At 29.1% G+C, this 20276-nt stretch overlaps 1 protein-coding gene across 1 annotated transcript in view; it reads right to left on the bottom strand.

Moving 5' to 3' along the window:
• Positions 1–19117, bottom strand: part of LOC142332437 (uncharacterized) — a 207401-nt gene extending 188284 nt beyond the window's left edge. The window contains exon 1 of the mRNA XM_075378882.1: positions 18814–19117. Coding sequence (XP_075234997.1) covers positions 18814–19117 — 304 coding nt within the window. The remainder of the gene's footprint in view (positions 1–18813) is intronic.
• Between the last annotated feature and the right edge of the window lie 1159 nt (positions 19118–20276).

Below are 20276 nucleotides of genomic sequence, written 5' to 3'. Positions count from 1 at the left end.
GTGCGAGAACAGTTTGAAAATATTACAGAGAGAGAGAAAGAGAGTGAGAGAGAGAGCGTGAGAGTGATTGAGTGTGTGCAAGGGAGTGAGTGAGAAAGGGAAAGAGAGAGTGAGAGTTAGAGTGCGTGTGTGTGTGTGTGTGTGTGTGTGTGTGTGTATGCGCGCGCGCGTGTACGTGTAGATAGCGCTATACCAAACCATATGGGAATATGCGGTTTTCACCAGATCCTTAACGTTTTCACCCCTAATGAACCAGAAAAAACCAGAAGGAAATTTTCTGGATGTTCGTTTGTACGGGTGTGTGTTCCGTGTCGCACTCTAAATAACCTTTTATCTCCAGAACTACTGGATCGATTTTGTCCAAACTTGGTCAGATTATTTCTATATATGGGTGATTGATGCCATTAAATTTTCAACTTAAAAGGTTAAAAGGGTAAGTCTGTAGAGTAAGGTCACCCTCAATATCGCGAGATTTCATCTAATTAATGTCGTTTTTTTTTCTTAGGCATATTTTTTAACGATTAGAAAATAACAATATTGGTAAAAAAAAAACTTTTGCAAAATCGCATTCCGACCCCAAAAAAATACTATTGTAATCGTCTGTTATGTTGTGACATCAAAGGCTCGAGGTAGATTTAAATAAATTTATAATATTTAAAGTGTAAAAAAAGTAACACGGTCTGGGGGTCTTCAACTCGATGAAATCGGTACCTCGTGCGTTAAGCCTTGCGGCTACACCGATCTGCCGACCGTACAAGGGACATTTGTTCTGTGTAATTTGTGAAATTACATTAGTTTAGTTAGTTCCGACCATCGCCGTTAGTTTCGCCACACCCGCGCGAATTAATTACGGTATGTGTGCACGCTTTAATTAGAATCATTGAATTACATAAACGAAAAAATATATTTAAATAAAAAAATAAATATTTTAAATTAAGTTGTATGTGTAAGCCGTTTCTGATGCACGGCTTAATTGAAAATATTTATCATTTTATTTAAATATAATATTTTTTCGTGTATTTAATTCAATGATTTTTATTCACAAATGTGAGTCGTTTGTGTTGTTTACAACGTAAACAACTTAATGTGTTTTTTTAAACACTTATACAAAAAACCGTTTGAGTTATTCTTTCATTTCACGTATAATTTATTAATGTAAGTAAAACTTAATAAATATTACATAACTTTAAAACTCCGATATACATTTTGAAACGCATGATACTTTGTATTGTATTGTTTTTTTTAATTCTAAATTGTTTTTAATTCTTTTTTTAAGTGCAATAAAATTTAAACTAACAAAAATTATGTTATAAAATACCCATTTAAAAACGTATATTGCATTTATTTCATTAAGGCGTATAATTTTCTGAGAATTTTAACGGTTGTATTTATTGACGAAGATAAATAATCTTTTTATACAGATAAAGTGTTATAAATTTTCGAACAGTTTTTAAGGGATGTGTTTTAGTTACATATAAACCATTTGATGTTACACAGGGTTTTATAGTAGTTAATTTGTAATTTGAACCTGGGCTATTCTGATTAAGGTTTTATTAAAAGCATTCCCTCACTTTGGTTATTGTTTTACACTGTGTGGTAAAATCGTGCATATTACATTTGTATAATATTCCAACGATATTTGAATTAGAGAACGTTTAATTATAGAAAAATTTGTACCATTATATATACATTTTTTTCCTTATTATTATTATTAATTTAATAATAAAAAATTATTACACAAATGTTTATCTGCAAATAAAAATCTACAGAACTACCCAACTACTTTTTAACGATAATAAAATTTTTATATTATTTAATTTATGAGAAAAGATTTTTTAAAATAATTCTGTGTAATGTATACAAAGTGTTATGAGAGATGTTGGCCAAACTTAAGCGGCTAATTCAGGGCATTAAAATTAACAAAAAAAAGTTCATTTAGACAAACACCTTCACTAATCGAATTAGAAATAATAATTTGTATTATTACGGAATGAAAACTGAAACAAAATTGTCAGATTCCATTTGCTACCCGCTTACAATTTCAGCCGTTTATTAACCAATTTAAATAAGCGGGTGTCATTTTGTTCACAATAAAAGGTTTAACTTTTTTTTTTTAATAAACTTTGAAATTCTTACGTTTTTATTTAGTTTCTTTGGTCTACATTCAAACCATTTTATTCAGAATCAAAGTATCTACAAGTTTTGTTTAAATAGTGTTTATTATCCATTTAACAAAATTATTCTACGCCAAACCTAAAAAAAGTGTTTTTTGGACGCGTCTTTGTCTTTTAGCACGAATTTCTCAAAAATTACTAAAAATACAGTTCTCGGACCTAATATTTTCCATTATTCAGGTAAGATTTCATACAAAACCGCTAAATTTACCCTTAAGTTTGGTTCCCGATACAGTTTTGATTAATTTTACCGAAGGCGCAGAAATCAAGGAAATCTTTCGCCTAAACTCGCTAAAGAAGCGTTTCCGAACCTATATTTATATGAAAAAACTTTTTTATTTTCACCGGTAAAACATATCCTTTTTTTTGTCTTCAGTCATTTGACTGGTTTTATGCAGCTCTCCAAGATTCTCTATCTAGTACTAGTCGTTTCATTTCGGTATACCTCCTACATCCTACATTCCTAAAAATTTGTTTTACATATTCCAAACGTGGCCTGCTTACACAATTTTTTCCTTCTACCTGACCCTCCAATATTAAAGCGACTATTCCAGGATGCCTTAATATGTGGCCTATAAGTCTGTCTCTTCTTTTAGTTATATTTTTCCAAATGCTTCTTTCTTCGTCGATTTGCCGCAACACCTCTTCATTTGTCACTTTATCTACCCATCTGATTTTTAACATTCAACATATCCTAAAGATTTGTTAGTCTTCATGAATCGCTCTATATATTTATACGTGCCACGATCTGAATTTAATTTTAATTATTTTTTCACGGTTAATTTTATTTTCGAGAAAAAAATTATTATATAACGATCTAAATTCCTAATTATAACTTTTTTCGTATAAATTATGTTGACGAAACATTAGTTAATTAAAAGGAAAAAGTTAATAAAATTCCAGCCGTAGCATGGAAGAAAGAAACTGAAATCTGAAAATTCAAATAAGATTTTTTTAAAGAGATTGTATTATTTCAAATTTTTTTTACAAAAATAGATTCATCAGAAAGAAAATTAGAAATTAGAAATCATCAGATATGTAAAACTAGATACGGAGATTAAATTATCATCGTTAAAAAATTACAATAAATAGAAAAACTATTAAAATTAAATGTAAATTTAAAAAACAGAATAAAAGTAAAATAAATAAATCGATGAAAAAGAACAAAAAATTAATTAAAATATAAATTAATAAAATAAAAAATGCAATGTTTAAGGAAGAACAGAAGCTATTCTCTACAAATACTATTATTAAAACAGAAAAAGGTTGCACAAATTTCACGACTTGCCTTTGACCAATTTTTGTTCCTAATACGCCAACAGGTTTTAAAATATTAATCAGTTAATAATGTAGTACTTAGAATAAAAGGCAAAAAAGATCAAAATATTCATTATAAAAATTTGGGTCCGATTTGACACAGACGATCAAATTATTTTTTTACCTTAAAAATTATCCAGTATTAAAAGAATAACTGAGGAAAAAACAAAATTCTTAGTAAAAGCTTTGGGTCCCAGTTGATCCCTTGATCAAGTAAACGCTTTTGTCAAAACAAAAATTATATATATATATATATATTTTTTTTGAGAGTTCTGTTTGTTTCTTCTAACTAGTTTTTCGTCCTACTGTTGGGACTCTCCCCCACTCACTCCCACTCATTCACTCACTCTCTCTCTCTCTCTCTCTCTCTCGCTCTCTCTCTCTCTCTCTCTCTCTCTCTCTCTCTCTCACTCTCTCTCTCTCTCTCTCTCTCTCTCTCTCTCTCACTCTCTCTCTCTCTGTCTGTGTGTGTGTGTGTGTGTGTGTGTGTGTGTGTGTGTGTGTGTGTGTGTGTGTGTGTGTGTGTGTGTGTGTGTGTGTGTATGTGTGTGTGTGTGCATGTAGGTACACATTAACTACCGCAATCACCGATGCAGGCTTGCCAAGCCTGACGTAGCTAACCCACCGCGTTGATCTAGTGGTGAACGCGTCCTCCCAAATCAGCTGATTTTGAAGTCGACAGTTCCAGCGTTCAAGTCCTAGTAAAGGCAGTTACTTTTATACGGATTTAAATACTAGGTCATGGATACCGTTGTTCTTTGGTGGTTGGGATTCAATTAACCACACATCTCTGGAACGGTCAACCTGAGACTATACAAGACTACATTTCATTTACACTTATACATACCTCATTCATTCTCTGAAGTAATACCTGAACGGTAATTTCCGGAGGTTGAACAGGAAAAACGAAGAAAGAAAGGCCTGACATATCTGCAGACGTAACAAAATGTACTGGTAAACATATAAACTAGAACGGAATCGGGTCGACCGCTACTGAGATGTTTGTTTTATTGAAATCTAACTGCCAAAGAACACCGATATCCGCAATTCAGCATTCAAATCCATATAAAAGCAACTTCCTTTCCAAAGACTTATAGCTTAAAATTCCTGACTTGGAAAAATTAACTGATTTTGCGATGATGATTTTAACCATTAGACTAACCCGGCGGATTTACTTTGAGTATAATAACAAAAATATCAAATATTTGAGTCCCATCAAAAGCAGACAAAGTAAATTTTCAAAAATTTTAACTCGAACCTACGGGATCTCTTTTTAAAAAACCATTTTCCACGTCATCTAGATTAATACTAGATAAAATTGATTTTTAATTTTTAAAATTAAACATTAAAAATAAACCTAAATATTAAATACGAGTCCAATCCAGCCTTCTTATGTATTTTGAGGCTTAAAAGTTTGCTTAAGGGAGTAATTATTTCTTTAAGTTACCTCGATTCGGTACAATGTTATTCAAGAAGAGTAAAAAAATTATAGTTATGTTATAAATTATAATTTTGAATATTCCCTCACCCCTAAATTCGATCGATTGAAAACTTTAAGTTTTAAATAACTTTATAAATACTTTGATCATTCTGAAGCTCAATTTTCTACGAACACTATACAAAAATTCAAGATGGCAAAGATTGTTCTTTCCTTTTTTCTAATTTTGTCCAAAACGTAATACCATCAATGCCCCGCATATAAAATTTTTTTGTGCCTTATCGAAGAATTTATATGAACCAGTTCGAAGTTATTAATCAAAATATAGGCTAATACTTGTACTTAAGTACATACATCTACTTGAAAATTTCTATAATTTTTGGTATTCTTTTTTCAAATAAAGGTAGAGTCTTGAAACATCCAAAGATTTGGATAAATCTCAAGGCTAAAATTTTAAGCAGATCGATATATTCTCTCTTTACAGCGATTGCTGCTACCAACAGCAATAGAATTATAGCCGGATAAGTAAAAGGTTTAAATGTACATTTGTTCCTTGTAGGCATCTAAATGCAATAATTATTGCTGACATTTAATTGACGCCTTCGAAAAGAGGTATACAGTAGGATATTGAAAATTAGGTAGATAAATCATCAAATTTGAACTGTAGAGGCTACATACCGGGTGATATTTAAGTATAGTAACAACTGCATATCTGACAGGTATTTGTAGGCGGAAAGAAATGGGGTTTTACATAGTTAAAAAAAAATTGCATTACGGTCAGTTTTTGATTTTTGTCCGCCAACTTGGATCCGCCATATTGAATCAAACTTAATTTTTTTTAAATAGGAAGGTGGACATGTGATATATCATTTTCATTGAAAATTTTACAAGAAAATCAGTGGTGAAACCCGTTTTTCTGTTAACGCCTTCGTTATCGAGTTATAACCATTCAAAGTTATAACGACGGGAAAATCATGTTAACAATAAAACGAGTTGCATAAACAATTTTATTGTATTTTACATTCATAATGAATACAATAACGAACTTTAAACAGTGCTATAATATTGAAAATAAATTATATTTATATATATATATATAATGAGGGGAAAGAAATTTGTCAAAATCGAAAAGAAGTAAAAAACTAGGCTGATTGGTCATATTATTTAGAAATGCACATTTAATTAATTCGATAAAAAAGGTATACCAGGAAGTTGAAAACTATAAAAAAGACATTGAAAGCATATGAAAAGATGTAGTAAATATAACGAAGTTAAAAAATTAATATAGAAGAGAAAGAGTGAAGAATAGCATCAAAACCAGTCAACTGATTGATGACAAAAAAAAAATCATTTAATTTCAACTCCAAGATTATAGGAAAGAAAAAAAAATAGTAATAATTTTTTATTGTCCATCGTCGCCACGTTCGCTGATGACACTGCTATCCTGGCTGTTAACGAAATTCGCCTAGCCTCGCAGACTCTACAAATGGAGCTAGATCGTGTGTGCGTGTGGCAGAAAAAGTGGAGGATTAAGGTTAATCAAGGTAAGTCGAGGCACGTCACATTTGCCATGCGGAGAGGTGACTGTCCCGGTGTGTACTTCGATGGTGTTTTGATCCCACAAACGGAGACTGTGCGGTATCTGGGACTTCACCTGGATCGGCGTTTGACCTGGAAGTGTCACATGAGGATGAAGAGGAAACAGCTAAACGCAAGGTGCATTGAACTTCATTGGCTGCTACGAAGGAATTCAGGCCTCACGTTATCCAAGATCTTAATTTACAAGGCTATCCTGCGCCCAATCAATTGTGGGGAACGGTTAGTACTAGTAATGTGGAAATTAAACAACGATTTCAGAACAAAGTAGCGAGGGTAATTGCTGAAGCTCCTTGGTTCACGCGGAATGATTAGATTCAGGATTATCTGGAGCTCCCATCAGTTCGTCAGATTACACAACGGTGCAATGTAAAATACCTGCAGAAACTTGAAAATCATGTAAACCACTTTGCAATCAATTAATCTACTCGATAACAGCAGAGACGTCCGACGGTTGAAACGTGCCCATGTACTCGACTTAGAGTCTGCGTAACACTTTAGAATCTAACACCGTCAAGTTTAGTGGTGTCGTATCTAATTTCTTGTTAATTCTCTATCTTTTTTCTTTTTATTTGTTATTAATGTTTGTTTTATGGACTATCTGATACTGAAATTACTGGTTTGTGATTTATGACTGAGCTTGAAATTTCGTATTGGACTTTTAAGTTTATTTGCAACTATTTATTGTGTATTATTTATTTTGGGGGTTCCTTAACGACCTTCTTATAACGTGCTTTTGTCAGGAAACTTACTTATGGCTCCGCAGGAGAGCCGATTGTAATTTTAATTGTTATTGAGCAAAAAAAAAAAAATTTCAACTCCGTGAAAGAGTGGTAGCGTCTCGGCCTTTTATTCTGACGTCCCGGGTTCGAATCCCGGTCAGGAATGGTATTTTTCATACACTAAAAAATTAAATGTCTACCTCCGATCTACAAGCTTCAAGCTTTTTGTGGTGATTTCATAAAAATAAAATTACCTCAATTATTATTACTATTATTTTTATTGAGGTTTTATTATTATTATTATTTTTTTTTTCTAGCTGTTTCCTGTATTTAGATACTGTATATATATATATATATATATATATATATATATATATATATATATACTAGATTTATATACCCTGATTTATATACTATAAAGTATATAGATTTATATACTATAGTATATATACTAGATTTATATACCCTACTTTGCTCGGGTTCATAATTTCTTCATAGATCCATGTTTTTCATTCTTTTAAAAATTCTTAACTAACTTTCCCCAACAAACATAAATCACCTTTGTATTCCTTCTTGTTGAATTTTATCTTTCAGTTTCTATCCTGTTTATTTCCCTACAATAGTATGGTTTAAATGCCGGCCTCCTTGGCGCGAGTGGTAGCGTCCCTACCTTCCTTCCGGAGATCCTGGGTTTGATTCCCGGTCAACCATGGCATTTTTCATACGTTACATTTCTATACCCCACGCACAACTTTCAAGCTTATGTGGTGATACCATCAAGCAAAAAAAAAAAACATAATGAAAACGCGAGGAGTTAAAAACTAACCTTTAAAAAATAACTAATGTGACTACAAAAATATGTACAAATGTTAAATATATATTCAAATAAATACAACTTTAAACTATAACACAACAAAATTAAAGGCTATAACGACTAAAATTAATCCAATTACTGCCTGTAAACAACATTTTTGTCTTTCTTTCTTGTTCCAAAATGCTATAATGTTCAAAGATATTTTGGAATGATTTAGAACGCTGCAAAATATTCTAGAAACTTTTAGAAAGTTCTAGAAATCTCCAAAATGTAATAATGATCGAAAATATCCTAGAGCATTACCCTATTTCTGAGAATATTAACCTGTTATTACGTTTCAAGGTTCGACACTCCTTATCCTTCCCGTAGTGGTTGCGGTAGGAATGCCTAACACCTACATTTTTTGCTCAATTAGTAAGTAATAATTGCCCCAAATTTGATTGAAATTGGTCCTGTTGTTTAGTAGAACAAACATACATATACTCGTATATACAATAATTTTTATTTATATTAATATAATATTTTAATATAACTTTTTGATGCCAATATAATTTTTATCCATAAATATATGTGATATATTTTCGTACAATATTCGTATATTATGAATAAAATTATATTATTATTATTATTTTTATATCGTCAATTGTTAATATAGTGTTTCTGAATTTTGTAAAACACTTTTTATGACGTATACTAGAAATATGCTATTAATTAAATATAAATTTGTTACCCATAAAGTAATCGTGCAAAAATAATTTATAATTCTAGCGTTACCTTCAATTTAAAGCTTTCGTTCACGCAATTTTTAGAAAATATAACATCTGAATGGCGAGAGAATCTTGGGCAGCATTTATGAGGTAGATTGGAATTTTCATCTAATTAACAACTTGATTACCGTGAGATTCCATGTAGAGTCTCACTTAGTGTTCGTAAAAGGCCAAATGAAAAAATCTAATTATTCCTAATCAGCCAATAAACGTTTTCATAAAATTATAACTCAATATTTTACTACATTAAGAAAATAATGTAATTGATTTTTTTTTTACCTAGGATGTGAAATCCCAAGTAGAATCTTTTACTTTTCCGTCTAGATAGCGCTTTAGCTCTAGAAGGGAAAATATTGTAATCGGTCCAATTTCGGCATATGCGGTTTTCACTGGATCTTTACGTTTTGACACCTAAGGAACCCAAAAAACCAGATTGAAATTTTCCGGATATTGATGTTCGTATGTACGCGCGCACGCGTGTTTGTGTACGGTGCAGACTTCTAAATCACCTTATATCTCCAGACATACTGGATAAATTTTGATCAAACTCGGTCAGATTATTTTTGTGTATGGGACATTAGTGTCATTAAATTTAAAACTTAAAAAGGTCAAGGGACTGAGGCTGTAAAGCAAGGACACCCTCAGGACCTCGACATTTCGCTTGATTAAGGTTAAATTTTTCTTAAGCGCATTTGTAACGATTAAAAAATAATAATATTTGAAAAATCGCACTCTCATACCAAAAAATACTTTTGTAATCGTCTGCTATGTTGTGACGTCACAGGTGAGCGGTAGAATTAAGTAAATGAATAATATATAAAGTGTAAAAAGTAACTCGGTCTGGCCGGGTCTTGAAGTCTATCGCCCGGTCGAATCGGTATCTGGTGCTGTAAGCCTCGCGGCTACATCGATGTACCGATGTACGAGCGAAATTAGTTCTAATGAAGTTGTGAAATTACGTTAATTTAGTTAGTGCCGGTCGTCGCCGCTAATACCACACCCGCGCGAATTAAAAACAGTATGCTCGCGCGCTTTAATTATAATCATTAAATTAAATAAACGAAAAAATATTATATTTAAATAAAATGATAATTATTTAAAATTAAGTTGTGTGTATAAGCCATGCATCACATAGCTGTAGGACTTTCTCGGAACGCGGCTTTAGCCGCGTGACGAAAATGTCCTGCAACTATGTTCTCAGCTTTTCGTATCTCAAATTAAACTTACAATCGGTGTCGTAGATTTGAAACCCTAAATAAATTTCATGATTATTGTCAAGTTATGTAGTACTTTCCTTTGAAACGCTTTAATTAAATACATTCTAGACATCAATAGTACCTCAAAGGTAGCATAAACATTGATAATGTCTAACCAATTATGAACTAGAAATCTTAATAATGTACATACAGTATATGAATAAAATCCCAACATAAAAAGAAAAATTAGTAATATGTAAAAAATAACATTAGAAACATAAATGATCGTAAACATAAACATAAATACTTCATCTGTAAAATAAAATTATTATTTGTGAATAGTTATCATTTATGTTTTGCCTTCGTGAAAAAAATTAAATCTGTTAATAAATTACATTAAATATTTTAAAACATCTTTCTTTACAAGCGCAAAATTAAAGCATTTGAATAATGCGATTCGTTCAGAACCGTTGTATGCTGCAGAATGTTTGACAGTTACCTACATAGGCCTTTTAAAAGACATAAAAAAAAGAAAAGGGTTTTTTAGGAAAGTATTTGGTTCCTATAAAAGAACACAAATATATATATATATATATATATATATATATATATATATATATATATAAAATATTAGAAAAATAAAGAAATGGTTTAAATACATTTATATATCATTAAATACAAATAAAACATATCACAAGGCTTTTCTGAATCATCAAGATACACATCCAGAAAATCTTGAAATCAAAATTAAATATGGATGAATTGAGAGCGATCAAACTATGACAAAATACTGCCACAATGAAAGTTAAATATTTGGGAGTATATATGAAAATGTGAAGCGCCTTTATAATATATTGTAAATAATTGTAAATACTTACCATATATCTTCACTAAATTAAGAAGCCCTCTACATATTAATCGACTTAAAATATTATATTATGCACTTTTTGAATATTTTAACAAGGTATGAAATTTTAGCTCGGGGTGGATCATATAAATTAATGTAATAGAAAGCTTACAAAATAAACAGAAAAGAATAATCAAATAATTTTTATTAAAAATAAACATTTATTTAAAATGTTCAGAAAGAACATATTTTATCAGTTAAAAAAAATGTATTATTTTGTCAGTGTAAATAACACGATGAGAAATTAAAAGATAATTTTTAGAAAAAGTCAAGGTAACGCCAAATATAAAAATAAAATATTATAAGAAGATTGGGCAAAATATTTTGAGTCTATTAGTACTAAAATTTATAACTTTTTACCACGAAAATTTAACGATTTGAATATAAAATCATAAAAAAAAGAATAATATTGAGTTAATCAAATGATACAGAAAAAAACTAAATGCGGTGATGTAATACAGCAAAATCACAAAAAATTATCTATACCATACAGACAATTTTTTTTGTTGTTGTTTAATTCATCATATAAGCTTGAAGTTTGTGAATAAAAATGTGAAATGGAGATTTTGTAGCGTGTAAAAAATGCCATGCCTCACTGGGATTCGAACCCGAGACCTCCGGATGAAAGGCCGATACGAAAGACCGATGAAAACATTTTCTTTTTGTAAATCTTAGATGTAAGTTTTTTGTATCGACTATATTTGTTTTGTTGTATTTTTACGGATTTAGGTCTCCACAGACCTTTTGAGTCTCTGCGGTAATATGGCTGTTTACACTAATAATCTCTCTTTTTGTATACAGACTAAATTAATAGATAAATAAACTCCGCCTGCACAAAATGATATATCAGAAATATAAATATATATGATAGGACATCATATATATTGAAAGGACCTTTGAAAGGACTTCAAAGGTCACATTTTAAGGATAATAAATTTCCCAAGAAAATCCTTCTTTTTTATTTAGAAAGAAAATTTAGAAAGAAAAATCTCGGAAAGGAGACTTTTCTATAAAGAAATTCTAAAACAAAAAAAATAGTGATAGCAGAATTCACGAAAGTATTGAGACTTAAAAATTGCGTAGAAAAGGGATTAAAGTGTGATTCATAGTTGACCCAAATTTGGGGAAAGGGGTGGAAATGAAAATGTAATTGATTTAAAAATATTATTATTATTATTATTATTATTATTAAGATTTAATAGAAAACTCAACAAATGAAATTATATAAATTACACACATACACACACACACACACACACACACACACACACACACACACACACACACACACACACATATATATATATATATTTTGTATTTTCTTTCACGAATATTAGATATTATTTTAAAAGTTTTTAAAATTTCGACAATATTTCTTCAGTATCAATTCAGCTGTTATACAAATACAAAACTTATCAGAAATATTACAAACTTTTTCACTGCCTCAAAATTAAATGAAGAAAAATAATAATTTTGTTTTACTGCTAAATGATTTATTTAAAATCAATTTATTAAGTAAAACAAAATTAATTATTATTTTTTTCCATAAGTTTAAACCGCAACCAACAACCGTAATTAGCTACCACCAACAAATAAATTACCTTATAATATTTATATAAAAGAAATTAATATTAAAAATAAGAAAAACAGGACTGACGAAAAGCAAATATTATTCTTTAATATAAGAAATTAAAGAACGAGCAGGTGACAGTTTTGTATGTTGTATAAATTTGATATCAATTTTTTTTAAATTTATTTAAACATATATATTGTCTCCGAAAAATAAAACGTATTTTAAAAAATAATGTTTCAATTAATCACAGTACTTTAATTTTTGTTTTTTAAAGAGAAATTAGTGGTATTACAACCTTGAAGGCTAAGGACTTCTTTTAAGATTCTGATAAATGTAGTAATTGGTACAGGCTTTTGTGCATGAAATTAAATAGCTATAAAAAAAAATGATACCAAAGAAAGCAGGGGCAGATAAATGTGAAGAATACAGAACAATTATTTTAACTAGTCATGTATCAAAAATCTTAACTAGAATTCTATACAGAAGAATTGAGAGGAGAGTGGAAGAAGTGTTAGGAGAAGACCAATTTGGTTTCAGGAAAAGTGTAGGGACAAGGGAAGCAATTTTAGGCCTCAGATTAATAGTAGAAGGAAGATTAAAGAAAAACAAACCAACATACTTGGCGTTTATAGACCTAGAAAAGGCATTCGATAACGTAGACTGGAATAAAATGTTCAGCATTTTAAAAAAATTAGGGTTCAAATACAGAGATAGAAGAACAATTGCTAACATGTACAGGAACCAAACAGCAACAGTAACAATTGAAGAAAATAAGAAAGAAGCCGTAATAAGAAAGGGAGTCCGAAAAGGATGTTCCCTATCTCCGATACTTTTTAATCTTTACATGGAACTAGCAGTTAATGGTAAAGAACAATTTAAATCCGGAGTAACAGTACAAGGTGAAACGATAAAGATGCTACGATTTGCTGATGATATAGTAATTCTAGCTGAGAGTAAAAAGGATTTAGAAGAAACAATGAACGGCATGGATGAAGTCCTACGCAAGAACTACCGCATGAAAATAAACAAGAACAAAACGAAGTAATGAAATGTAGTAGAAATAACAAAGATGGACCACTGAATGTGAAAATAGGAGCAGAAAAGATTATGGAGGTAGAAGAATTTTGTTATTTGGGAAGTAAAATTACTAAACATGGACGAAGCAGAAGCGATATAAAATGCCGAATAGCACAAGCTAAACGAGCTAAACGAGGAAAACATTTTTGAAAGTGTATGTTTGGAGTGTCGCTTTATATGGAAGTGAAACTTGGACGATCGGAGTATCTGAGAAGAAAAGATTAGAAGCTTTTGAAATGCGGTGCTATAGGAGAATGTTAAAAATCAGATGGGTGGATAAAGTGACAAATGAAGAGGTATTACGGCATATAGATGAAGAAAGAAGCATTTGGAAAAATATAGTTAAAAGAAGAGACAGACTTATAGGCCACATACTAAGGCATCCTGGAATAGTCGCTTTAATATTGGAAGGACAGATAGAAGGAAAAAATTGTGTAGGCAGGCCACGTTTGGAATATGTAAAACAAATTGTTAGGGATGTAGGATGTAAAGGGTATACTGAAATGAAACGACTAGCACTAGGTAGGGAATCTTGGAGAGCTGCATCAAACCAGTCAAATCACTGAAGACAAAAGAAAAAAAAAATACTTTCAATTTCTCTTATTTAAGGGATTTCGGGGAGGTTTTGGTTTGGTTTCAGTCATATAAATTATACGAAATTTTAATGAATTAAATCCGATATTTTTAGAGATAATTTAGATTTTTCACTTAAAGTTTATAAGATTAAAGGAGTATGTTATTATAATAACTTACTTTTTATATTTTATACTCTAAAATTGTAAAACTTAGGAAAGTAAAATTTTTAATAATTAATACGATACACTATATATAAAACCAGATTAATAGTTAAATAAATATGATTGCATATTCTGTCTACATCAAAAAGAAAATTAGAAACAATAGTTAACTGAATAACGATTGATATAATTGTTAAAAAAGTGAAAACAAATTTTTAAAAACTAGTACATTTGAATGTTATTTAATAATGACTGAAAGACATAGATTAATAAACATTTATTTAACTTATTTTTTTTGTTGTCTTTTGAGATAAATAAATGTTTTTTCTTAAAAAAATATTTATTTATAAACGATTTTTTCAAAATTTTAAATTAAAAATCAATATTACTAAAACATTTATAATACAGTAATTTAAATTTTAAAAATGTATTTTTTTTTTCTTCGTAATTTCTCTTCAAAGACAAGATTTTTCCATCGCGGAAATTAATAAAGTATTGTTTCTGTAATATTTTTTATTAAGCGTAGAGAAATTATTAAAGAAAACGTCTTGATATATAAATAATAAATGCGTTTCTTTAATGTTAAATAAAATATTTATTAATCAACGAGTTATTACCTAAATTATTATTCTATTACTAGCAAATAACAAAATTGTTCGAATACATTATTCAAAAGCTTTTTTTAAATTGTGTTTTTCTTAAATATTTTTAATATAAACAAGAGATAAAATATATTTTAAAAGGACTGATTTCTTTTTTAGTAACGATAACGTAGTTTATGAAAAAAATTCTAAATGGTAAAACCAGTATGATAGGGATAAATTTTCGGTTGTTATAGTAAATCAATTTTTTATTTATATACGGATTAATTTTAAAGAAAATTTTTTTTCAATTTTGTTTAAAATTCAAAAAGAATTTTGTTTAAAATTAATGGAGAAACATGAAAAAAATTTGTTGTGCGGTCCCCAATTGGACAATTCGCCCTTAATAATATAGAAAAAATAACGGAAACAATGGAAAAAAAAAAAGCTAACACGGTTGTAGGACACGTTCCGGGAAATTCGTACAACTGTGGGTTGTTTCTGATGCACGGCTTACCCACACAACTTAATTTGAAATATTTATCATATTATTTAAATGTAATATTTTTTCGTTCATTTAGTTCGATTCTAAACAAAGTGCGCGCGGGCGCATACCGTATTTATTTCGTGCGGGTGTTGCTGTACTAGTGGCTATGGTCGGCAATACTTAACTCATGTAATTTCACAGCTTACATAGAACAAATTTCGACTGTACGGTCGGCAGACCGGTGTAGTCGCAAGACTTAACGCACCAGATACCTAGTGGACCGTGCGATCGAGTTCAAAATCCGACCGGACCGAGTTACATTTTACATTTTATATATTATTCATTTATTTAATTCTACCACTCACCTGTGACGTCACAACAAACCAGATGATACAACAGTATTTTTTGGGGTGGGAGTACGATTTTTCAAATATTTTTTCCAAATTTTTTTTAATTTTTTTTTTTAAATTTGCGTAAGAAAATATTATCTTAATTAAGTGAAATCTCGAGATACTGAGGGCGACCTTGCTCTATAGCCTCCTCACCCCCTTGACCTTTAAGTTGAAATTTTAATGGCATCAATGCCCCATTTGTAGAAGCAACTGACCGAGTTTGGTTAAAATCGGTCTAGTCGTGCTGGAAATATACGGTAATTTTTAGGCCGACACCGAACACATACACATACGCGCGCGCACACACATACGAACATTAACATCCGGAAAATTTCCATCCGGTTTTTTAGTTTTTTGGGTTCGTTAGATATCAAAACGTAAAGATCTGGTGTAAACCGTTTATGCCCAAACTGAACCGATTTCAATATTTTACCTTGTAGAACTATAGCGCTATCCAGACGGGAAAATAATAAAGATTGATGTTTTTTTGTCATCTTGTCATAATAAGTAAAAATAAGTTAATTAAACAAATCTTTGATTTCTTCTTTAGTAGGAAAACTGAAATAAAGAAACTAAAAAAAAAAAATAAAAATAAAAAAATATTGAAAATAAACTAATCTTTAAAACCAAAATTATGATATCTCCAAGAACCTAAAACCAGGAAAATTTGAAAATGACCGAAAAAAAAGAAAATCGAAAACAAAAAAAAATAAATAAAACAAAAAAAGAATAAATACGGAGAGAGAATGAAGAGTTACTAAGAAAAAAGATAACAACAACGAAGAAGAAAGTGTAGAAGGTTGAGACGTGATACAAAAGTGGCTAAAATTTAAAGAAAAAAAAATTTTTTTTGTTCGATAATTAAACGTTTTATTTATTTATTTTTCCAAATTAATAATTAATTTGATTTAATTAAATTAGGAAATATTTTTCCGACCTCCGCGGCTGAATACGTAGCATTTCGTGTGGAAGTCCGGAGTTCGAATCCCGATCAGGCATGTCATATTATTATACATTATCAATTTTTCTCTCGGCTAATGACCGTAGCTATGACCACTCTTTAATACGAAAAATGTTATTAATTAAAGATGTTAAATTTTTTATTATTTTCTTTTTAATTAATTATTTTTTATCAAAATTTTAATTAATATATATTATTATAATGAAATTTAATTATAATTTTGTAAGATTTATAGGATCGGAAAATGTAGCTATTAACTATTTTGCCATCTTTTATATCCCAACATTGATATCTAAACAATAGACGTGCTAAAACGTAAATAAAAACAGTAATAATATTTCCTTTTGCTTAATAAATGTTCTTATTATATGTACATTTTTTATTATTATTACTATTTATAGATATTTTTTTTTAATTATGTTATTTTTCGTTAGATTTATTCTAAATATAAAATACAAACAGAATCATATGTTTTATACGTTATTTTGATCTATGTTCGTACTCCGTGTTACTCTGTATAAAATTGTTATATATGTTTTTAATAATTTTATATTAATCTATAATCAGAAATAAAAGTATTAAAACAAAATTAATTCATTAAAAGAATAGTTTATATTAAAATTATAGAATACAAATAAATAATTTCTAACCAAATATACGCATCTTGATTATTAAACAACTATCATCAGTATTCAGCTATAAAATAAGTATAAAATTAAAATCAAAAAGTCAGCACGAAGTGAAGTTAATAAAAAGATGTACCTTGATAAAATAAAAATAGAAATTAAAAAAACAATTTTTTATGAAAAGTCCAAGCGGAAATAAAAAAAATTATTATAATTTTCCATTATAAAAAAATAAATTTTTTTCATTTTAAATCAGTTTTATTTCCTTTAAAAATTGAAATAACACGTAATGTAATAAAGAATTTTTCAACTTAATATTAATTTTTATGTTTTTTCTATTGAATCTACAATTTTATGAATATACGCGCCGACACATACGCGACATTTGTTTATTTATGTTACAATTTAAATGTTTAGATGGTTATTTTTATAAATACATTTCTTAAATTTCAACGAAAATATTTAAATGCAGTCGGGGGGCTTTGAATAGTAATTTACCTATATTAAATAGCTCTTAATAGTAATTATTCTATAATAAAGAGCCCCCTCCCCGATTGCATTTAATTATTAACGTTGAAGGACAAAATTTTCTTATCGATGTAATAATACCTGGTGAGAACTTAATCATTAGACAATCTTAATTCCTGCTATTTGTACAACATGAAAAAATATATTTAAACAAATTAAAATTATCTGAAAGTCGAACGGTCCCTCGTTATTTTATTTAATTAAATACTGCTTAACGATATTTTGTACTTCATTTTCACACCTTTTGTTTTAGTTCAGTTTTTTTTTGGGAGTCGTGTTTTATAATTTTTGTAATTGATTTTATTATTAACATTGACATCTTTTTTTAAATATTTTTATTTATATTCGCAACAAAAATTAAAGTCCTTAGAAACTTATCAAGATCTTTATGAATGTAACGCTAACATCCATATCTTGATTCTATAATTATTGATGAAAAACAAAATATTCTAGTTTGGGGTTATTTTACATATGAAATCAGTCAAAAAGTGTATAGTCTATTTAATATATATTATGTATATTTATTTATTTGATTCTTTGTCCTTTCGATCGAGCTAAAAAATTACATTTTCCGAAGTTTTACGAACCATTATCGTATTTTGATAGATAACACTTATACTAATACTTCAGTAATTCGTCGTAAAAACCGATTTATATGTTTATTTTAATCATAATTGAAATACGTTTATTTTCTTAAGGTTTGTTGTAATCTGTTCGTCAAAACATTTGATATAGACTTACGAAAGAATATTTAAGCGTTTTATATATAACACGATAATGAAATTTTTCAAGGTTAATTTTTATTTCCACAGGAAAGGAAAAAATGTTTTTTATTTTATTAAAACAAGAAAATAAATTTTCCGATAACTAACATTATTTACGGTCGGATAAATAAATAAATAAATAAAAATTAGATTTACCTTGTAGATTCATAGCCGAAGGGAACATAGGAGGTCTATGATCTTGATGGTGAGGTCTACTCATTACAGCGCATTGGGCGCCGGCACCTGCTAAATGATGTCCCATCGGGTTACCACCCGGATTATACGATCTGGCCATCGAAGCTGCGGCCGCTGTATATCTGTACGACATTTGGCTACAAGAAGTCAAATCACCATAAGAACACGGTCCTAAACCCGCCGGATCCATGCCGGCAGCACCTAATGAACAACTTGATGCATCGAAACTAGCCGCGGCTGCTTGATTTAAATACGTATAGTCCATTTTTATTTTATTTTTTTAATTATTACGGCGTACTCGATTAATAATAATTTATTTTTTAATAATAAATTGTTTATTTTATCATTAAAATTGAAATAAACCGCACTTTTTTAAATTAGACATTAAATAAATAGATATATTTATCCATAAGTAAAAATATAAAATAAATTTACAATAAATACATTTTTTCTGAATGAAAAATTATAAATTTTTCATTTTTTTAGTAAATTTTATGAAATATGAAGCACAACTTTTGACAAAAGTTTAAAATAAATTTATTTCATATTTATATTAAAAAAAATCTTTTATGTAGATTTATTATATAATTTTTAATTATTTTATATCTAAAATAATAATTTTTTTATCACAGCTTTTAATTTTCAAGTAATATACAATACACGCATATATTATATAAATAAAACAATTTAAAGAAAATTTTTTATAACAATAAAACGCTGAATTACTAATTAGAAAAAAAAAAGTAAATTAAAAATGTTATTTTTTAAGTTTTCTTTAATAAATAATGATTTTTATTTTATAAAGGTCACCTAAACTTTTTTAACATTTTTTTTTGTATAAAATAATTAAAAATAATATATTTTTTATTTATTTATAAAATTAAAAATTTAATAACTTTTGCTGTTAAAAATGTTTAAATAAATGAATGAAAAATAATATTTAATTTATAGATTAATAATATAAAATTGTGTGGCGGTATTAATAAATTTTTATTTTACCATAAGATAAAATAATTAAACTCGTATCGGTAATCAACAAATCATTAGCACAGTTTATTAACTAAAATACTAGTATTATTCGAATATCGTTATGTATTCCGACGAAATAATATTCTCCTCTCCTTCTTCTTCCACTTTATTTTCTTTTCTCCGTCTTCTTCTTCTTCTTCTTCTTCCTGTTCGTACGGTTAACTTGATAAGCGATCTGCCGTTTATTAGCGATTAAGTAAATTCCCTTAACAGCGAGCGAACGATATAAAAACAAGATCGCATTTAGACCGGCGCAGAAGCGGCAGTAATCGGATGAAAGCCGTTGATATCAAATTATCCAGTAGATTATAATCGTTTCGCGACGCTACGGGTACGCGTATACGAATCGTAGACGGACCGAGGGGTCGAGGGGAGGGTGAAGTTCCGAGGGGTTG

The sequence above is a fragment of the Lycorma delicatula genome, chromosome 11, assembly GCF_047948215.1.
Source record: "Lycorma delicatula isolate Av1 chromosome 11, ASM4794821v1, whole genome shotgun sequence".
Lineage (NCBI taxonomy): Eukaryota > Metazoa > Arthropoda > Insecta > Hemiptera > Fulgoridae > Lycorma > Lycorma delicatula.
The sequence above is the reverse complement of the archived record's forward strand: the minus strand, read 5'-3'. Positions and strand labels throughout refer to the sequence as shown.